We start from the raw sequence: 15,388 nt of genomic DNA on the forward strand, positions 1-15,388 counted from the left end.
ACGATTTTAAAACTCAATACGGAAGTATTTAATTTAAATTCTTCACAAACTTTTTATTTTATTTCCAATGTTATTTTAAAAGTATACAGAGAAGACCGGCGCACGACGAACTACGTGAAGGACGACAGATAACCTCAAAATTTTTTTTTTTAATCGTCATATTTTCACAAGTTTGTTTTACTTACCCCATTTTGAAGCAGTACGAGATACCCAAGACACAACGGACCCCCCCAAAAATTTTGAAAAAAAAAAAAAAAATTTCCACATTCTAGATTTATAAGTTTGATGTAATTTACAAATTTCTTCTTCCATAAAAATAATTTGAGGTTAAAAGAAAAAAAATTTTTGAAAACAAAAAATTTTGTGATTCCGAGTTTATTAGCGATTAAAAAAAAAATAGAGTATTTGATGTAAAATGAAGTAAAGGAAGGGGGAAGGGAGGGAAAAATGGGCCCTTAAATTTTGGGGACCTATTTCGCCTCAAAATCATTCGAGACACTCAAAATTTTAAGGGGTTCACCCCCCCCCTTCCCATCAGGGGAAAGTGGGGGAAAAATGGGCCCCTGGGGGCAAACTGGGCTGACATTTATATTACATATATGCCCTCATTTTTAATGGGGCCCATTTTGTCCCTCTTCCCCTACTTAAAGTATTAAAAAATGAAATTATTTTTTTTTATGACAAAAAAATAGTTTTAAAAAATGGTATTTTATAAAAAGATTTTTTGCTCTGAAATATGCATTTTTTTTCGTCATACACATCAACAAATTATCAATGATTATAATATATGAAAGATACATTTATTTAAAAAAAACATTGTTTGAACTCTTTTCTAATAATTTTTTGAAAATGGTCCGTCGTGCCCCGGAAAAAAATTTATTTATTTTTTTTTTTTTTTCAAATTATGGAAATATTGCTATGGATTTATTCAAGATAGATCAAAACAACACTTATGCGGCGTTCAAAACCACAAAAAATTATGAGCGGCTTAGGTCGAGCCCCGGTCCCCTAACTTCATTGAGTATCTGATTCAATAAATTAATAAAAAAAAAATCAATTGTGTTATTAAATTTGTTATTGTAAAAATAAATAGGTCAAGACGGAATACGTGCAATGCATTATTCAATTACTTTCAGTTTGATATGATTACTCAGTATTCATTTTTTTGAAGTATACAATAAATTCAATCTTACGAATTATTTGCATCGAATTTAAGATCAATATTTAAGTTTAAATTTACTTATTAAAACCCGGATTAAATGCGGCATGAATTTATTATTCATTCAATCTCCTTAGAGTGATATCGTAAAATCAATAATTTAAAAGTGATTTCATATTTTGGAAATAAATACTTGTTCTCTTACTAGCTCTTATAACGTTCATTAAATCAACACATGTTCCATGTTAATTAAAAGTTACCAGAGTCCTGTAATGACAGTAAAAACAAAACCGCAAGGGTCTGCAGCGCTCATTAATATTTATAATGATAAAATAAAACAAAAAGTTTATTTAAAAAGTAAAACAAATTTTTGATTGAGAGTGCTGACGTATAATGTTAAATATAATTTCATAATTATTTAATTATTCAAAGTTGTAATTCATGAAATAATTAATTACTACCAAGTGGGCTCTTAATAAGCTATTTTATTAAAAATTCAATAACTCTCATCAATCTTTTATTATAATTTAAAATAATGAACCTTGAAATGAGGTCACCCTACACTCAATATCATCATATATTTCTCATATACACTATCAAAAAAAAAAAAAAATTCCAATGGTAATTATGAAATATAAAACTTTTTAGACATCAAAGCCGCTCATTTAAAAAAAAAAAAAAATATAAAATAATTTTTCAACTTTAACGTATCAGGAAAAAGTTGATAAAGAAAACATAATCAAATATTTTAGTCACAAAGTTATCGAGTGAAACAAACAAGTTACAAGGTTATATATTTATTATATATTATATATATATATTTAAAGGGATGAGGGCATGCTCAACTGATTACGTTCAGCGAAACGTGAACGGTAATTTTTTTCAATTACTTGTATTTTGTGATCAAAGACACAAGACCATGAAGTAGAAAACCTGAATGCTGTATAGATTAAATACTCTTGATGTATTAATCTGTATAGATATAGTTAACAAGAATAAATGACCTTGTATTAAAAATATTTTTTTATTAAGTGAAAATTTTTACGTGAATATTCAGGAAAATCAACGGTTGCGTCGGTGTAAGTTCATATCAACACCGTTTTTTTACAGTGCACTATGTAGTGAACCCATGTCGGAAAATGTGGATATGTGGCATCTTTAAAAAAACTTCATATGAGAATTAGGATATGTGGCTTTGTATAGAAAACCCTTATAAGGAACTATAAGTGTCTTTACTTGTAGTTGTAAGTTCGAATCTAGAAATGGTGTGAATTCATATACACGCTGAAAAAAAAGGTGGTAATAGCTGTCATCTCAACGAAGTGACTATTTTTAACTTTACATCTGAAAAGATCTCATTCTTTTATGTCAACTTTTCCTATCGGAAATAGTGAGTATTTTTATCCGAGATGATAATCATTACTGTGAAACATTGGGCGTGCCTTCGGAGTAATTACGGATTTTATTTAAATCCGTATTCACTCTGATTCGAAGCTTTGATATTAAAACAAACTTCTTTTAGAAATAAATTCCGCTAGAAGGGGATTAAATAAATAAACAGTCATTCGCTACGCATTTACTCCGCGTTCATTCCGCTAATTTTTCACAGTGTACCATCTCAGACGATAAAGTTTACAAATTTTCCAGATATAAGCAATATTAGTTATCTATATGGTAACTATTACTGTCGGCAATCATAAATATTACTATACAAGTAACGAATAGTTAACATAAAAACGGAATAATGATTATCACATACAGTATGGTAAGCATTCCCCGTTACAAGATGGTAATGGTTAGCATTTTTTTTTTCAGCGTGTATGTAAAGAAATTATTCTTGTTCAAAGTGCTATTGTGTCATACATGGAGAGAAATTTATGGTAAAAAATAAAATGTATTATGGGAATGATTCCCATAACGCATAGTAACCGGTTTTTTTTGAAATGCCGATTATAGGAACGGTACCCATATATTTTATAGTAATCATTACTATTATATTATAGTAATCGTTACCATAACATTATGGTAACCACTACCATATATATGGTAATTATTACCATAATAGATGGTAATCACTACCGTTATATGGTAATTATTACCATGATAGATGGTAACGACTACCGTATATATAGTAATTATTACCATAATAGATAGTAACCACTACCGTATATATGGTAATTATTACCATAAATGATGGTAACCACTACCGTATATATGGTAATTATTACCATAATAGATGGTAACCACTACCGTACATATGACAATTATTACCATCATAGATAGTAACCACTACCATATATGGAAATTATTACCATAATAGATGGTAACCACTACCGTATATATAGTAATTATTACCATAATAGATGGTAACCACTACCGTATATATAGTAATTATTACCATAATAGATGGTAACCACTGCCATAATCCTATGGTAATAATTCCCATACATTATGAGAATAATTACTATAATATATGGTAACGTTTACCATAGTTGAATGGGAACGATTGCCATAATACTATGGGAATAATTACCATATGCACTTAGGAGCCGTTACAATATGGTTATAGAATTGGTTCTTATTTGCTTATGGGAACTATTCTATGGGTACGATAATCATTACCATAATTCTTTCACATGTGATATGGGAGCTGTTACCATAATGACAGAAATTGTTCCCATGCTTATTGAAACTTTCCAGAAAGTATAGGCCTATATCCCATAATTCCAAGTAATCATTACCATAACGTTATGGTATGATATTTCATAAACGTATTAGGAACAGTTACCATAAATTTCTCTTTGTGTAGTAATGCCGGACTATGTTGACCACCTAACGGAAATTCAAATAAACACATGGAAGAATTACTATGACCACTATGATATACTGTAACCATTGTAAATTTTACTATGGCCATAGTAATTTTTGCATGTGTTTATTTCAATTTCCATTAGGTGGCCAACATAGTCCGGCATTACTATAACACCATAGCATTTCAAACAAGAATAATTTCTCCGTGTAGGAAACCATAAAAATAGATAATCAACATAATGGCACAGTATTAATTTGATATCCAATAAGTGTTAAATATTAAACAAAAAACTTTTTTTGTCGTAAACTTAATTACTGTTAACTACAACGTAATAAAGTTAAATAATTATTAAATTATCTATCGATAAAAATAATTTTACGCAAGAAAAATAAAAAGAAATAGCGGGCAAACACGTGTCAAGTCTTAGCAAAGACTTTGGATGGTTGCATTTACTCAGCAGCACTCCAGTGACGTCACATCTGACGTCATACAAGTGGTTGCATAGCAACGGCGCTGCAAATCCCGGAACGACATCAAGGATAGAAGCAGCAGCAGCAGCTGCAGGAGCACAACCAGCCGCCGTAGCAGTAGCACGCGTTATGCCCGGGCCATCCCGGCTAAACTACCCCTACTGTTGTCCCTTGTTCTCGTTTCTACTTCCTCTTTCTCTTCCCCGTCCTATTTATTCTCCACACTTTTATTAACTTTTAGTTTTTTTTTAAACTCTTTCATTGTATCAAATATTGAGTGGGCTTTACATATATTTTCAGTATTAAAAAATTTATAATTAAAAGATCCTTTTTTTTTTTTAACCCTTCGATCATTTTATTTATCTCATTTTTATATATATCGTTACATTTAAAGTTTATTAAATTTTAGTACTCGTTAAAAAATTTTTATCAACTTCTGTTACTTACTAAAAATATTCATGTAATTTTAATTAAATGCTCTAATAAATATTTATTATCGACTTTGCATTTGCTCGTTTTTAATCCAGTCGCAAAAAAAAAAAATCAAAGCTTTCCATATTTCACAAAAAAAAAAAATAAAAAAACTTTTACTTACTTTATCATTCAACATTTTAATAAAAAAAAAAGCTGCAATATAATTAAGCTTTTGACTGTTGACTGATGGGTTTCACACTTTATTAAGCTTTAATTTTTTTATTCTATTATTTCAGTAGTAAAAAAAAAATAAAATTCTCAACTGACTTGGAAAGCTGATGCTTCATTAGCGGCCCAGGATGTCTGGTATTTTTTTACTCCCTCAGTGCTGAATTTTTTATATTATTTTATTTATCTTTTTATTCAATTTATTTATTTTTATTTTTATTTATTTTTTTTTTTTCACATAGCCAGGAGCGAAACAAATTTACAAGTAACTTCATACGTAGATGCACTATCTAACCGTGTTTTTTTCCAACAGTTTTTATCCTCACTATACATATATATATTCACATATATGTATAAAATAGTCTCCAAAACAGGAAACTTGTTTTATTTATTTTTTAATTTTATTCTTTCTCTCTCATTCTTCTTTTTATTTTTTCATATATCAGGCTTTGTTTTATGTTTTACGTCACGACTCTATTCGAGAAGTAATTTACTTTTGCACACTGAGAAACAAGCCTGCCTCTAGTACTCATTTTTTGTTACATTTTTTCGTAATTTTTTTTTTTTTCAACGATAATTATTCTCAATTTAACTTTTAATTTTTTACCTCCAACCGTTAATTCATTTTATTTTTATTTTTATTTGCATAAAAAAAAAACTCCCTTATCACAAAGCCGAAAAAAAATCAAAAAGAAAAATCTTTAGAATTATAACAAGTGAGGATGGATTAAGAGTTGATGGATCAAAGAACTCGAAAGGCGTTAAGCGTTTATTTTTAAAAATACTTTTTTTTTTTTTTATACATTTTACATTAATGTAAAAGGTTTGTACGGATGTTTCTCCAGTACTAAAGTCTTACATGGTATGTAATACGGATTTAATAGAATTTACGAAAAGTAAGCTCAGTATTGGAGAGAATTAAGCACTGCATTTAGAATGCTTCATATACAAAACGTAAAATCCATCGTTTCTAGAATATACGGTATTATGCGAATATATTTCCCAACAGGTTTCACTTCCTGTGGATATATAATGCACCTTCATGCATGAATTATTGTGTTTATATAATCCGTAAATTAATTATTTCATGTATTTATTCAAAATTACAATTTCAATTACTGTTACGTTACTTAATCAAAGACCGGGTTTAATTAGTTTAATAATATGATAAGGATTTAGTTTGATAGAGGATAAAAAAAATAGTAGGATCTTATAACGTCGTGTGGTATCTTGTGACGTCGAGTATGGGAATAGTCGATGTCACTAAATATATGGAGGAAATTGGAAAAAAAAAAAAAAAAAAAAAAAAAAAAAAAAAAAAAAAACGGCGCCTGTGTAAAAAAAAAAATTATTAAAAAAAGGTTAAAAAAGTGTTGACTAATCTAAACTTCAAAACGTGACACAACGATGAACGTTTTAGTGTTTAGAATAGTTAACACTTTTAACCTTTTTTCAACAATTTTTTTACATGGGCATAAAAAAAAAATTCATGCGAAAATATTCCCAAAAAAATGATGACAGTCAATAGCTTTCTAAGATCTTAGAACATCTAAAAAAAACTCAATTTTTGAAAATCAGATCGAAACCAATAACTTCCCTTTTTTTTCAAATTTTAAATTTCCATAGCGTGAAAATAAAAACGTATTAAAATAATCGCATTATATATTGTAGGTTATAAAATGAGTAATAACAAATAATTTCAAATATTATGTGAATCACAACTTTGTAACAGTCTCATAATGTAGACGATAATAATTATTATGAAATATAAATTTTTTGGTTTATTATTATGCCAAGAAATTTGTTAAGATTTCTTCACGTAACTCTCTAAGCTCTTACTGGCTCATTACTTTTGGCTCTCGGCATTGAACAATGTTCCTCGTGGTTGCTTCTGGCAGTTTTTAACTCAGATTGGCAGTCAACCAACGGCAAAAAAAGAAGCTATAACAAATAAATCTGTATCTTAATTATACTCATACATTTAATAATAATAATAATAATAATAATAATAATAATAACAATAATAATAATAATAATAATAATAATAATAATAATAATAATCAATTTTATAAGAAAGCGTTATTTTATAATTTAATATAAAAAACAAAACTTATTATTATCATGAAAAATAAGTTTAACAAACTTTTCAATAATAAGAAAACTTGTGCATTGTTTGAATGTTCAGGAAATTAAATAAACGATTAGAAGCTTAAAGTTCGTACTCATAAAGAAAAGTGAGATAAAAATATTAAAAAAAAAAAAATTATTTTTATTTTAATGCTTTTGTGAATATTTCTTATCATTTCTTTTTACTTCCGTTGATACTCTCTTTGACAAAGCTAATTACTTAAACTTGAATCATTTGTGACCCTCCATTTATTCCTCTTGTACTTTAGCAATCGTCCAAATGGCACGTAAATTATACCTTTTTATTTTTTTTTATCCTTTAATTTCATTTCTTGTCGACATTTTATATCTGACAGTAGGTCAATAAAATTAACCGATTGCTTTTAAGAAAAAACTTTTTTATTCTTTCTTTGTCGCCATAAGCTCAAATGGAAATAATAAGACAGAGTAGTGTAATTGAGTTAAGTTTGAAAAAAAATTATGTCAACACTTTTTAATAATTGTCATAATTGTCTTTTCCTTTATAATGTAACCGCTTTCGCGAGCTTCTGAAAAGAACGCCCACTTCAGTCGTGAAATAAATTCAAACATGAGCATTGCTCACTTGATATATTCGTTAACAGTCGTGATGACTATATTATCATCATTAGCTCTCGCAGACGCTTTAAATGATATTTTAATCAGTAGTTCAAGTGAAGATAAGCAAATAACGCAGATGGTTTTAAAACATTTGGAAGAGATACATGGAACATCGCCTATTCATGTAATCATAGATTCAGAGGTAGAAATAATTAATAGTATCATAACTTGTGTCAAAATTTGATGGTAATGGTTAATGATTGTCATAGTAAGTTTTTAGAGCCACGAATGTAAGAAATAAAATTTTTATCTCTTATTATTTTTGAAAAATTTTGATTGTGAAAATAAAACTGTGACTCATTTTCTCTAAGTCAGCTTTTTTCAGTTGTCAATAGAAGAGCAAACAGTTGAAAAAAAGAAAAACTTTTTCTTACACTGAAATTTTTAAATTAGTCACTGCATGGTCTGATTAACTTGTCCTATTTTTTTTTCTATAATCCGGAAATAATAATTTTTGGACCAAAAAAAAACTATGTCACATTTTAACCCCCTTTCTCCAAAACACTACTTTTTTCTTGTATTTTAAAAAATTTAAAAATAATTTCTGCAAAACTATTATAATTTTTCTAGAACATTTTTTATGAAACAAATAAGGTATCCGCGGATAATAAGGCCTAAGTGACAGAAATGATATTTAAAATAACCGCCTCCGCTAAAGGCTTCTCTAGTAGAAGGGTCTTGCATAGAGATGTTACGACAAATTTATAGAGTCCCGATATCACGTTCCCTGTCTTCTACATTCATCATCCATTATATGATGTCGTAGCGCCGAAGAAATTATAAAAAACAATCTAGTCTTCTGACTTTTAAAAAGAATACTGATAATTTTAAGTGCTATTGAGCAAAACAATCTAGTCTTCTGATTCTTAAAAAGTATTGTTGCTAAATTTAAGTGATGATTCATCTCTAATACCAATTTTATTGAGTATACACGGAGAAAAAAATATAGTAATTTTTACTAAAAAATATGGGTAAAAATTACTATATTTAGATTGTAATGTTGAACCGCTATTGAAAATATAGGAAATATTATTAATCACATTAGTATATTTTACTTATCGTGGTTAGTAATTTTTACAATACGGATAAAGGAATATTTACTATACTGTTTAGTAAAATATACATCCCAAATATGGAATAGTACAAAACCTGCTTAGGAATAATTGTAAATCGTTTAGTAATTTTTAAAGTACGAATATTGGAATATTTACTATACTGTTTAGTAAAATATACATCCCAAATATGGAATAGTACAAAACCTGCTTAGGAATAATTGCAATTAATAATTACAATAAGCTTCCGTAATTTGAAAAGTAAGAATTAAAATTAACTGATTGTAAAAAATAATATATTTATACGAATTATTAATAAATACATAATGCATTTTTTTATCTTAATACATGAATCTTTTCATACTTATAAACAAATATATATATGTGACTATTATAAAGATTTATAAACAATTACATTTTTAAAGTATAATTAATTAATTTGAAATCATTGATTCGAGCATAGTTGACTGTACACTAGTTGACAATTTAGTGTTAACTAGATTTATAACTATTTATCTAATTTAAAAATTATTCATCATAAAAAATTCAGTAAGTCTATAAAGGATAAATAAATGATTCAATTTGCTATTATTGTTATAACAAAACATTTAATTTAAAAAGTTATTATCATAGTACAATATGTTGTGTATTTGTAGGAAAAGACATTAATTATGATTATATATAATAATACAATAAATATTAAAAAGTAAATAATAATAACTTATATTATATATAAACCAAATTTATATTAAATATAAACCAAAGAAGCGTCTATAACCGGCAGTTCCATTTTCACTTTTCTTAATCACAAGCTTATGCATATATATTTCACCTTCACTCAAATAATCACTATACAATTTTATAGGTTATGTTTCCTGAAGACAGGTTAACAGTACACACTATTCCAAAGCCGTTTGGGCAGAACTGAGTGGAGCGCTCGCCGGGTTACAACGATATGGTTTCAACATAGTACAAAATTACTAAACGTTTAGTAATTTTTGTATACTATGTACTTAGTAGTATTTCTTATGCGCATAATAAAATTCATAATACACGTAGTAAATTTTATTTCATGAATAGCAAAATTTATATTCCGTTCAATAATTTATCAAATCTCAGAAATGTAATATTTACTATATTGCTTTGTAAAATATACTTTCCGTTGTATTGTATTTATTAAAAATTAATGTAATAAAATTTACAACTCTGTTTAAAAAAAATTCAATCATGATAGTAAAAAATCTATTACGTATAGGAATTTTTAAAATCTGCATATTGTAATAATTACTGAACTGTAAATTTTACTAAACGTTTTGGAATAATTACAAATTGAAATGTATTTATTCATTTCTGTTAGTAAATTTTACTAAAATATTGTAATTATTACTATATTTTCGAGACTCGTTTTCTCCGTGTACTTAAACTATTCCAGTTTGTTTAACCCGTAGGCTTTATTACCCTACCGTAGTGAAATAAGGCCTGTTCGTATAGTTTTTGTAAAAGTATAATTTTTTGTTTGTTTATTGTAAAAATTACCATCACTTGTTTACATTTTATGGCTGATGTATTGAAATAAAGATTAATGATACATTTCGATAATTAAATGCAACATTTTTGATTATATTCAAAATCTCCCTTAACTAAGCCTTATTACCCGCCGGTACCTTACTGAAATTTTTAAATTAGCCACTGCCTGAACTGATTAATTTGTCCCATTTTTTTTCTATAATCCGTAAATAATATTTTTTTAACTAAAAAAAGTGTCGCATTTTGGCCCCCTTCCTCCAAAACAGTACTTTTTTCTTGTATTTTCAAAAATTCTAAAATGATCTCTTAAAACCTATTATAATTTTTCTGGATCATTTTCTGTGGAACAAATATTCCAAAAATTTTAGGTATCCATAAAAAATCCGATCACTGCAGTTAAGATGTCAAATCGGAAAATCATTGCCATTAAATTTGTAAGACGTATAGTTAGTGATTGCGTCACGAAAATATATAACTATATTTTTTTTTCATGTTTATCATCATTTATTTTTTATACGTTATTTGTCCTCAGATTAATCCAGCTGTCACAAACAAACTTCTAATTAACTATATCATAAAAAGACCGAGTTTCTTATTACTCGATAACCATTTGACCTCGATATTTATTGAAAATAGTTACGTAAAAATCTATCATGCTGTAGCAATTTATAGAAACATTAACAATGTTAAGCCCAGTGAGTTAAAAAATTTACTGAATCAATCATGGAACTCGCGAGCAAAGTTTTTAATATGGATAATGGAGGACAAATGGCCAACGATCGAAAAAGATTTAGAAAACGCTTTGATAGATTTTTGGTCACTCGATTGTCTAGATGTCGTTTTTATGATAAAGAAAAACAATTCATCTGATTACAGTGCATTTACTTATGATCCTTTTGTGACTTTAAATAACAAAGGAAATGTTGATGAGATGAAATCCACAGAATTGTTGTTTCCCATTAAGCTCAATAATTTACATCAGTATCCAATTTCGGTGTCTATGTATCAAGCTAAGCCGACGTCAGTTAATTTATCAAATTTCACGTCTTTGATCGGCGCTCGAGGCATTGATGTCGAAGCAATAAGATATCTTTCAACGTGGATCAATTTTACTATAGTACTTAAAAGTGCAGATGTGTCTTTGTCTGGGTACTCGTTGATGCTGCCAGACGGGACAGTTATTGGTCCAGTTGGTGACATTATTCAAAATCGATCTGAAATTTTGGGAAACCCGCAGATAGTAAATTCGGTGATTGATAGAGATGTTGAATTTTTAAGACCTTTTGGACGTTCATCGATGATGATTGCCGTTCCCAAAAGTGATTATATGCCAGGCATTGCTAGATTATTTCGCACTGTCGACCATTATCTAACAGTATCTATTTTGGTGGCATGGGCGTTTTTGATGTTATGTCTATTCATTATTGGTAACCCTGATCCAATACTTGAAACCTTCAGGATTATAATACATCAACACTGTCATAATATAAGGGATAGAGTGTCTGAACGTATTTTTTTGATAAGCTGGATTATATGGGCTTTTATTTTGGCATCGGCGCATCAAGTTTACTTGATGAAAGCACTTACGGATCCTCCTTATTATCCGAATATTAACACCCTAGATGAATTCGTTGAGAGTGATCTGACAGTTGTTCTTGATCCCATTGTCTACCATTCATTGAATTACTCAGATTCTATTTTGTACAGAAAATTAATTGATAAAGCCGAAGTGGGATTCAATTTTGATGCATGCTTAAAGAGATTGATGATCAGCGAACAAGTCGCTTGTGTTACAGAACAATCAATAATTGACTACCAAGTGTTAACTTTGAATAAGAAAGTTTTGTCGAAGAAAAGAAGAAACGCAAAAACTCAAGGGCATATTGTCAAGAGTCCTTTATCTACTTTTTGGACAACTTTGGTGGTCAAAAAAGGATTCCCTTACTTGGATAAATTCAATAGAGGGTACCAAAACATTATTGAATTTGGATTGATCATAAAATGGCACAATGACATTACCCGAGGACTCTTCAGGCCACAGAACGAATTTATGGGCCCATTGAATATAGTCCACTTTGAAGGAATTTTTAATATTCTTATGATCGGAATGGGTATTACTCTAGTAGTTTTTATCGGAGAAATAGTTGTTAGTTATATTAAATATAAGACAATGATAAAGTGAAACTATCTAGATTGTTATCATACATTTTAAAAAGATATACTATTTTTTGGTAATTTATCTATAAAACAATAGATCATTTTGTTGATAGCCGAATATAAGCGGTAGTATGGTATTTATCGTACTGTCATGGCCGTACCTCGTTCAATAATATCACTAAAGTGAAATGACGAATCACATTGGGCCATCAGTTTACCGTAAATCATTCAAAATTGGTGGTTATTGTATGGTCGAATCCATGTCACATATTGGAATGACAGTAGCCGAACTGAACTTGCTCTTGACAGCTACGAAAAAATTACATGAAGCGTCATAAACACATTTGTTATTGTGGTTATAATAATAGGTTGCATTAATAATGGTTTTATTGATTGCACAATTATTAATAGTAGTAATACTAGTTGGAGTTATTAACGTGATGAAATAGATAACTTTGTTGTGAGATATTTAAGCAGCCTTAAATGTAAGCGATATATTGATTTAATATTTAATAAATAGGTTGTAACCAATAATTTCCCTTGCGATTTTCACAATGCTATTAACCGAAATTCACGCAATACCTCAATGATACATATAAATACAGTAGATAGCAAGTAGGCTGCTCATATATATAAGGTATATGCATGAATTTTTTTTTTTACGGTATCTACATTGATTTTATTGAATTTATACGGTGTTTATATGACGCATACTGTGATCCTACTTAATATATACTGTGATGGGGTAGCTGGAGGTTCGAATACTCAAATTTGTCATGCTATTTTAAGAAAGCCCCTAATGTCACTTACTACCTTTTTCAATATAATTTTGTCTCTACAGTTCACCGAGACACCAAAAGAGGTCCATGGGTCAGTTTTCCGGACACTAGGAGGCAGCTCAGATAAGGTCACGTGAATAAACCCTTCTAAGATTTAGGTTATACAAGAGCGAGCAAGCATCTGCACAGAGAACTAAATCAAAATCAAGGGTTTTTATCGTATTTTTACCCGACATTAACTATTACTATTACCTGAATTTTTATATCTTGTAACAAACGCAAAGTTTATTGGTTAAAAATTTTTTCTTTAAAATGGGGACCAATGTCTATCATATATTACATAAGCATTATAACAAACTATGTGTTGAAATTGAATATTGGGCTCTAACTAACAGCTAGAATGAAAATGTAGAGTAGGGCTGAGGACGCCTAGCGAGACTCTTACTCTTTAAAAGCGAATTAGTGAAAATCATGTGACAACCACTGTTTCGCAATGAATAGTCACTTATTAGAATCAGTGAAATACTTTTCACTAGTAAACAGTAAATAGTCACTATTTCCACTATATCAAATTCAAGTGAGTACTCTACACTCGCGAACTCATTACTTTCTAAATCTGAAACAGTAACTATTCACTGTTTCACAGCTATAAGTATACCAAGTGATATACTTCGAGCTGTAAAATAGTGCATTCACACTATTTTTCAATAGTTTTCACTGTTTCAGATTTAGAGAGTACATACTCTTAATACAATCGTTGCTACGATTCGAACTTTTTTAGGTTCCAAGCAAAGCATATCTAGTCTGCCTATTTTTACATCTAACTACTCCATCTTATTTCACTTGGAGCTTTCATTTTAAAGAAAATAGAAATGAAATGACCTATTTCAGATAAGAAAAATCTAACATAATCTTAAATGCTCAGAAAAGTTATCACCTAGTTATCATAACTGAACCATGGTTTCTGCAGAAGCGAAACTGCCAAATGCCCAATCAACCATAGCAAATTATCATAAATTATATAATATCTTAGGAATCTTAAATAGAGCACAAAATGTCCAAGCGTCTCAATAGCAAACATTTTACGGTAATAACTGTTTGAGTTCAACAGCTTCAATAACCATTTGGATTACCCACTTCACTGATCTTGACTATCTTTAAGTACTTCTTGCTAAATTCTGGCAATACAACAGCGTTAACATTGTCGTAATAGTTGCTGATTTATTTGAAAGTGAAAAAAAATTATCTTTACTTATGATTCATTTGAACTAAAAAAAAAACAATAATCTAGATCAAGGACGTGGTGAATTGCGTAACCGAATGACAACAACAGTACATCGTTTCCTGATAAATTAAAAAATCTTTACGGTTATTTAATTTCAATTTCTCCGAATCAACATCAGCCGCACGCACGGTTGAATAACAACTTTACTGAATTACCAGATGGTATAGACATTAATTGTTATCGTATTCTCGCTCACTGGATGAACTTCTCCACAGAACTGACAACTTCAAAATTCTTATTCAAAAATTACATCATTGGTTTTATTCAACAAAACTCGAGTTAATAATGTCAGTGGCGCAATGACTTTTATTGATAACACACTTTATTATCGAAAATTACATGCATTGTCTCTATTGGTATTGACTGTTCCCATTGGAGATCGAAAATAGTTATGATAGTTCGAAATAATTATATGATACTTGGTATTCTGTTCTCATAAAGAAAATAATTTTCAAAGGCCTGGTAAAATTAGACAAAAGTATTCTGCTATAGGGGAAGGGGGGGGGGGGGTAAGTAAAACGGGATACCCCCAAAATTTTATAAAAAAAAATGGATTTTTTAAATGTTTTTCAACATTCCAAAATCACTTTTATAGGCAGAGTTGAGTATTATTTTGAATATTTTTTGTTAAACTTTTTCAAAAATCGAGTTTCAGTCAAAAAATGTTGATGGCTTTTGATTTATGATAAACACCAGTAAAAAAATGTTTTTCTTCTTTTGCATCCAAGAATTGTGTAAA

At 29.0% G+C, this 15,388-nt stretch overlaps 1 protein-coding gene across 1 annotated transcript; it reads left to right on the top strand.

Moving 5' to 3' along the window:
- The first annotated feature begins 11,185 nt into the window (after nt 1-11,185).
- On the top strand, nt 11,186-12,640 carry LOC103571648 (uncharacterized). Its single transcript, XM_008549884.2, is given in 1 exon segment — nt 11,186-12,640. A coding segment is annotated over 1 exon segment (1,455 nt).
- Nucleotides 12,641-15,388: the final 2,748 nt, after the last annotated feature.

This window comes from Microplitis demolitor, chromosome 2 (genome assembly GCF_026212275.2).
Source record: "Microplitis demolitor isolate Queensland-Clemson2020A chromosome 2, iyMicDemo2.1a, whole genome shotgun sequence".
NCBI lineage: Eukaryota > Metazoa > Arthropoda > Insecta > Hymenoptera > Braconidae > Microplitis > Microplitis demolitor.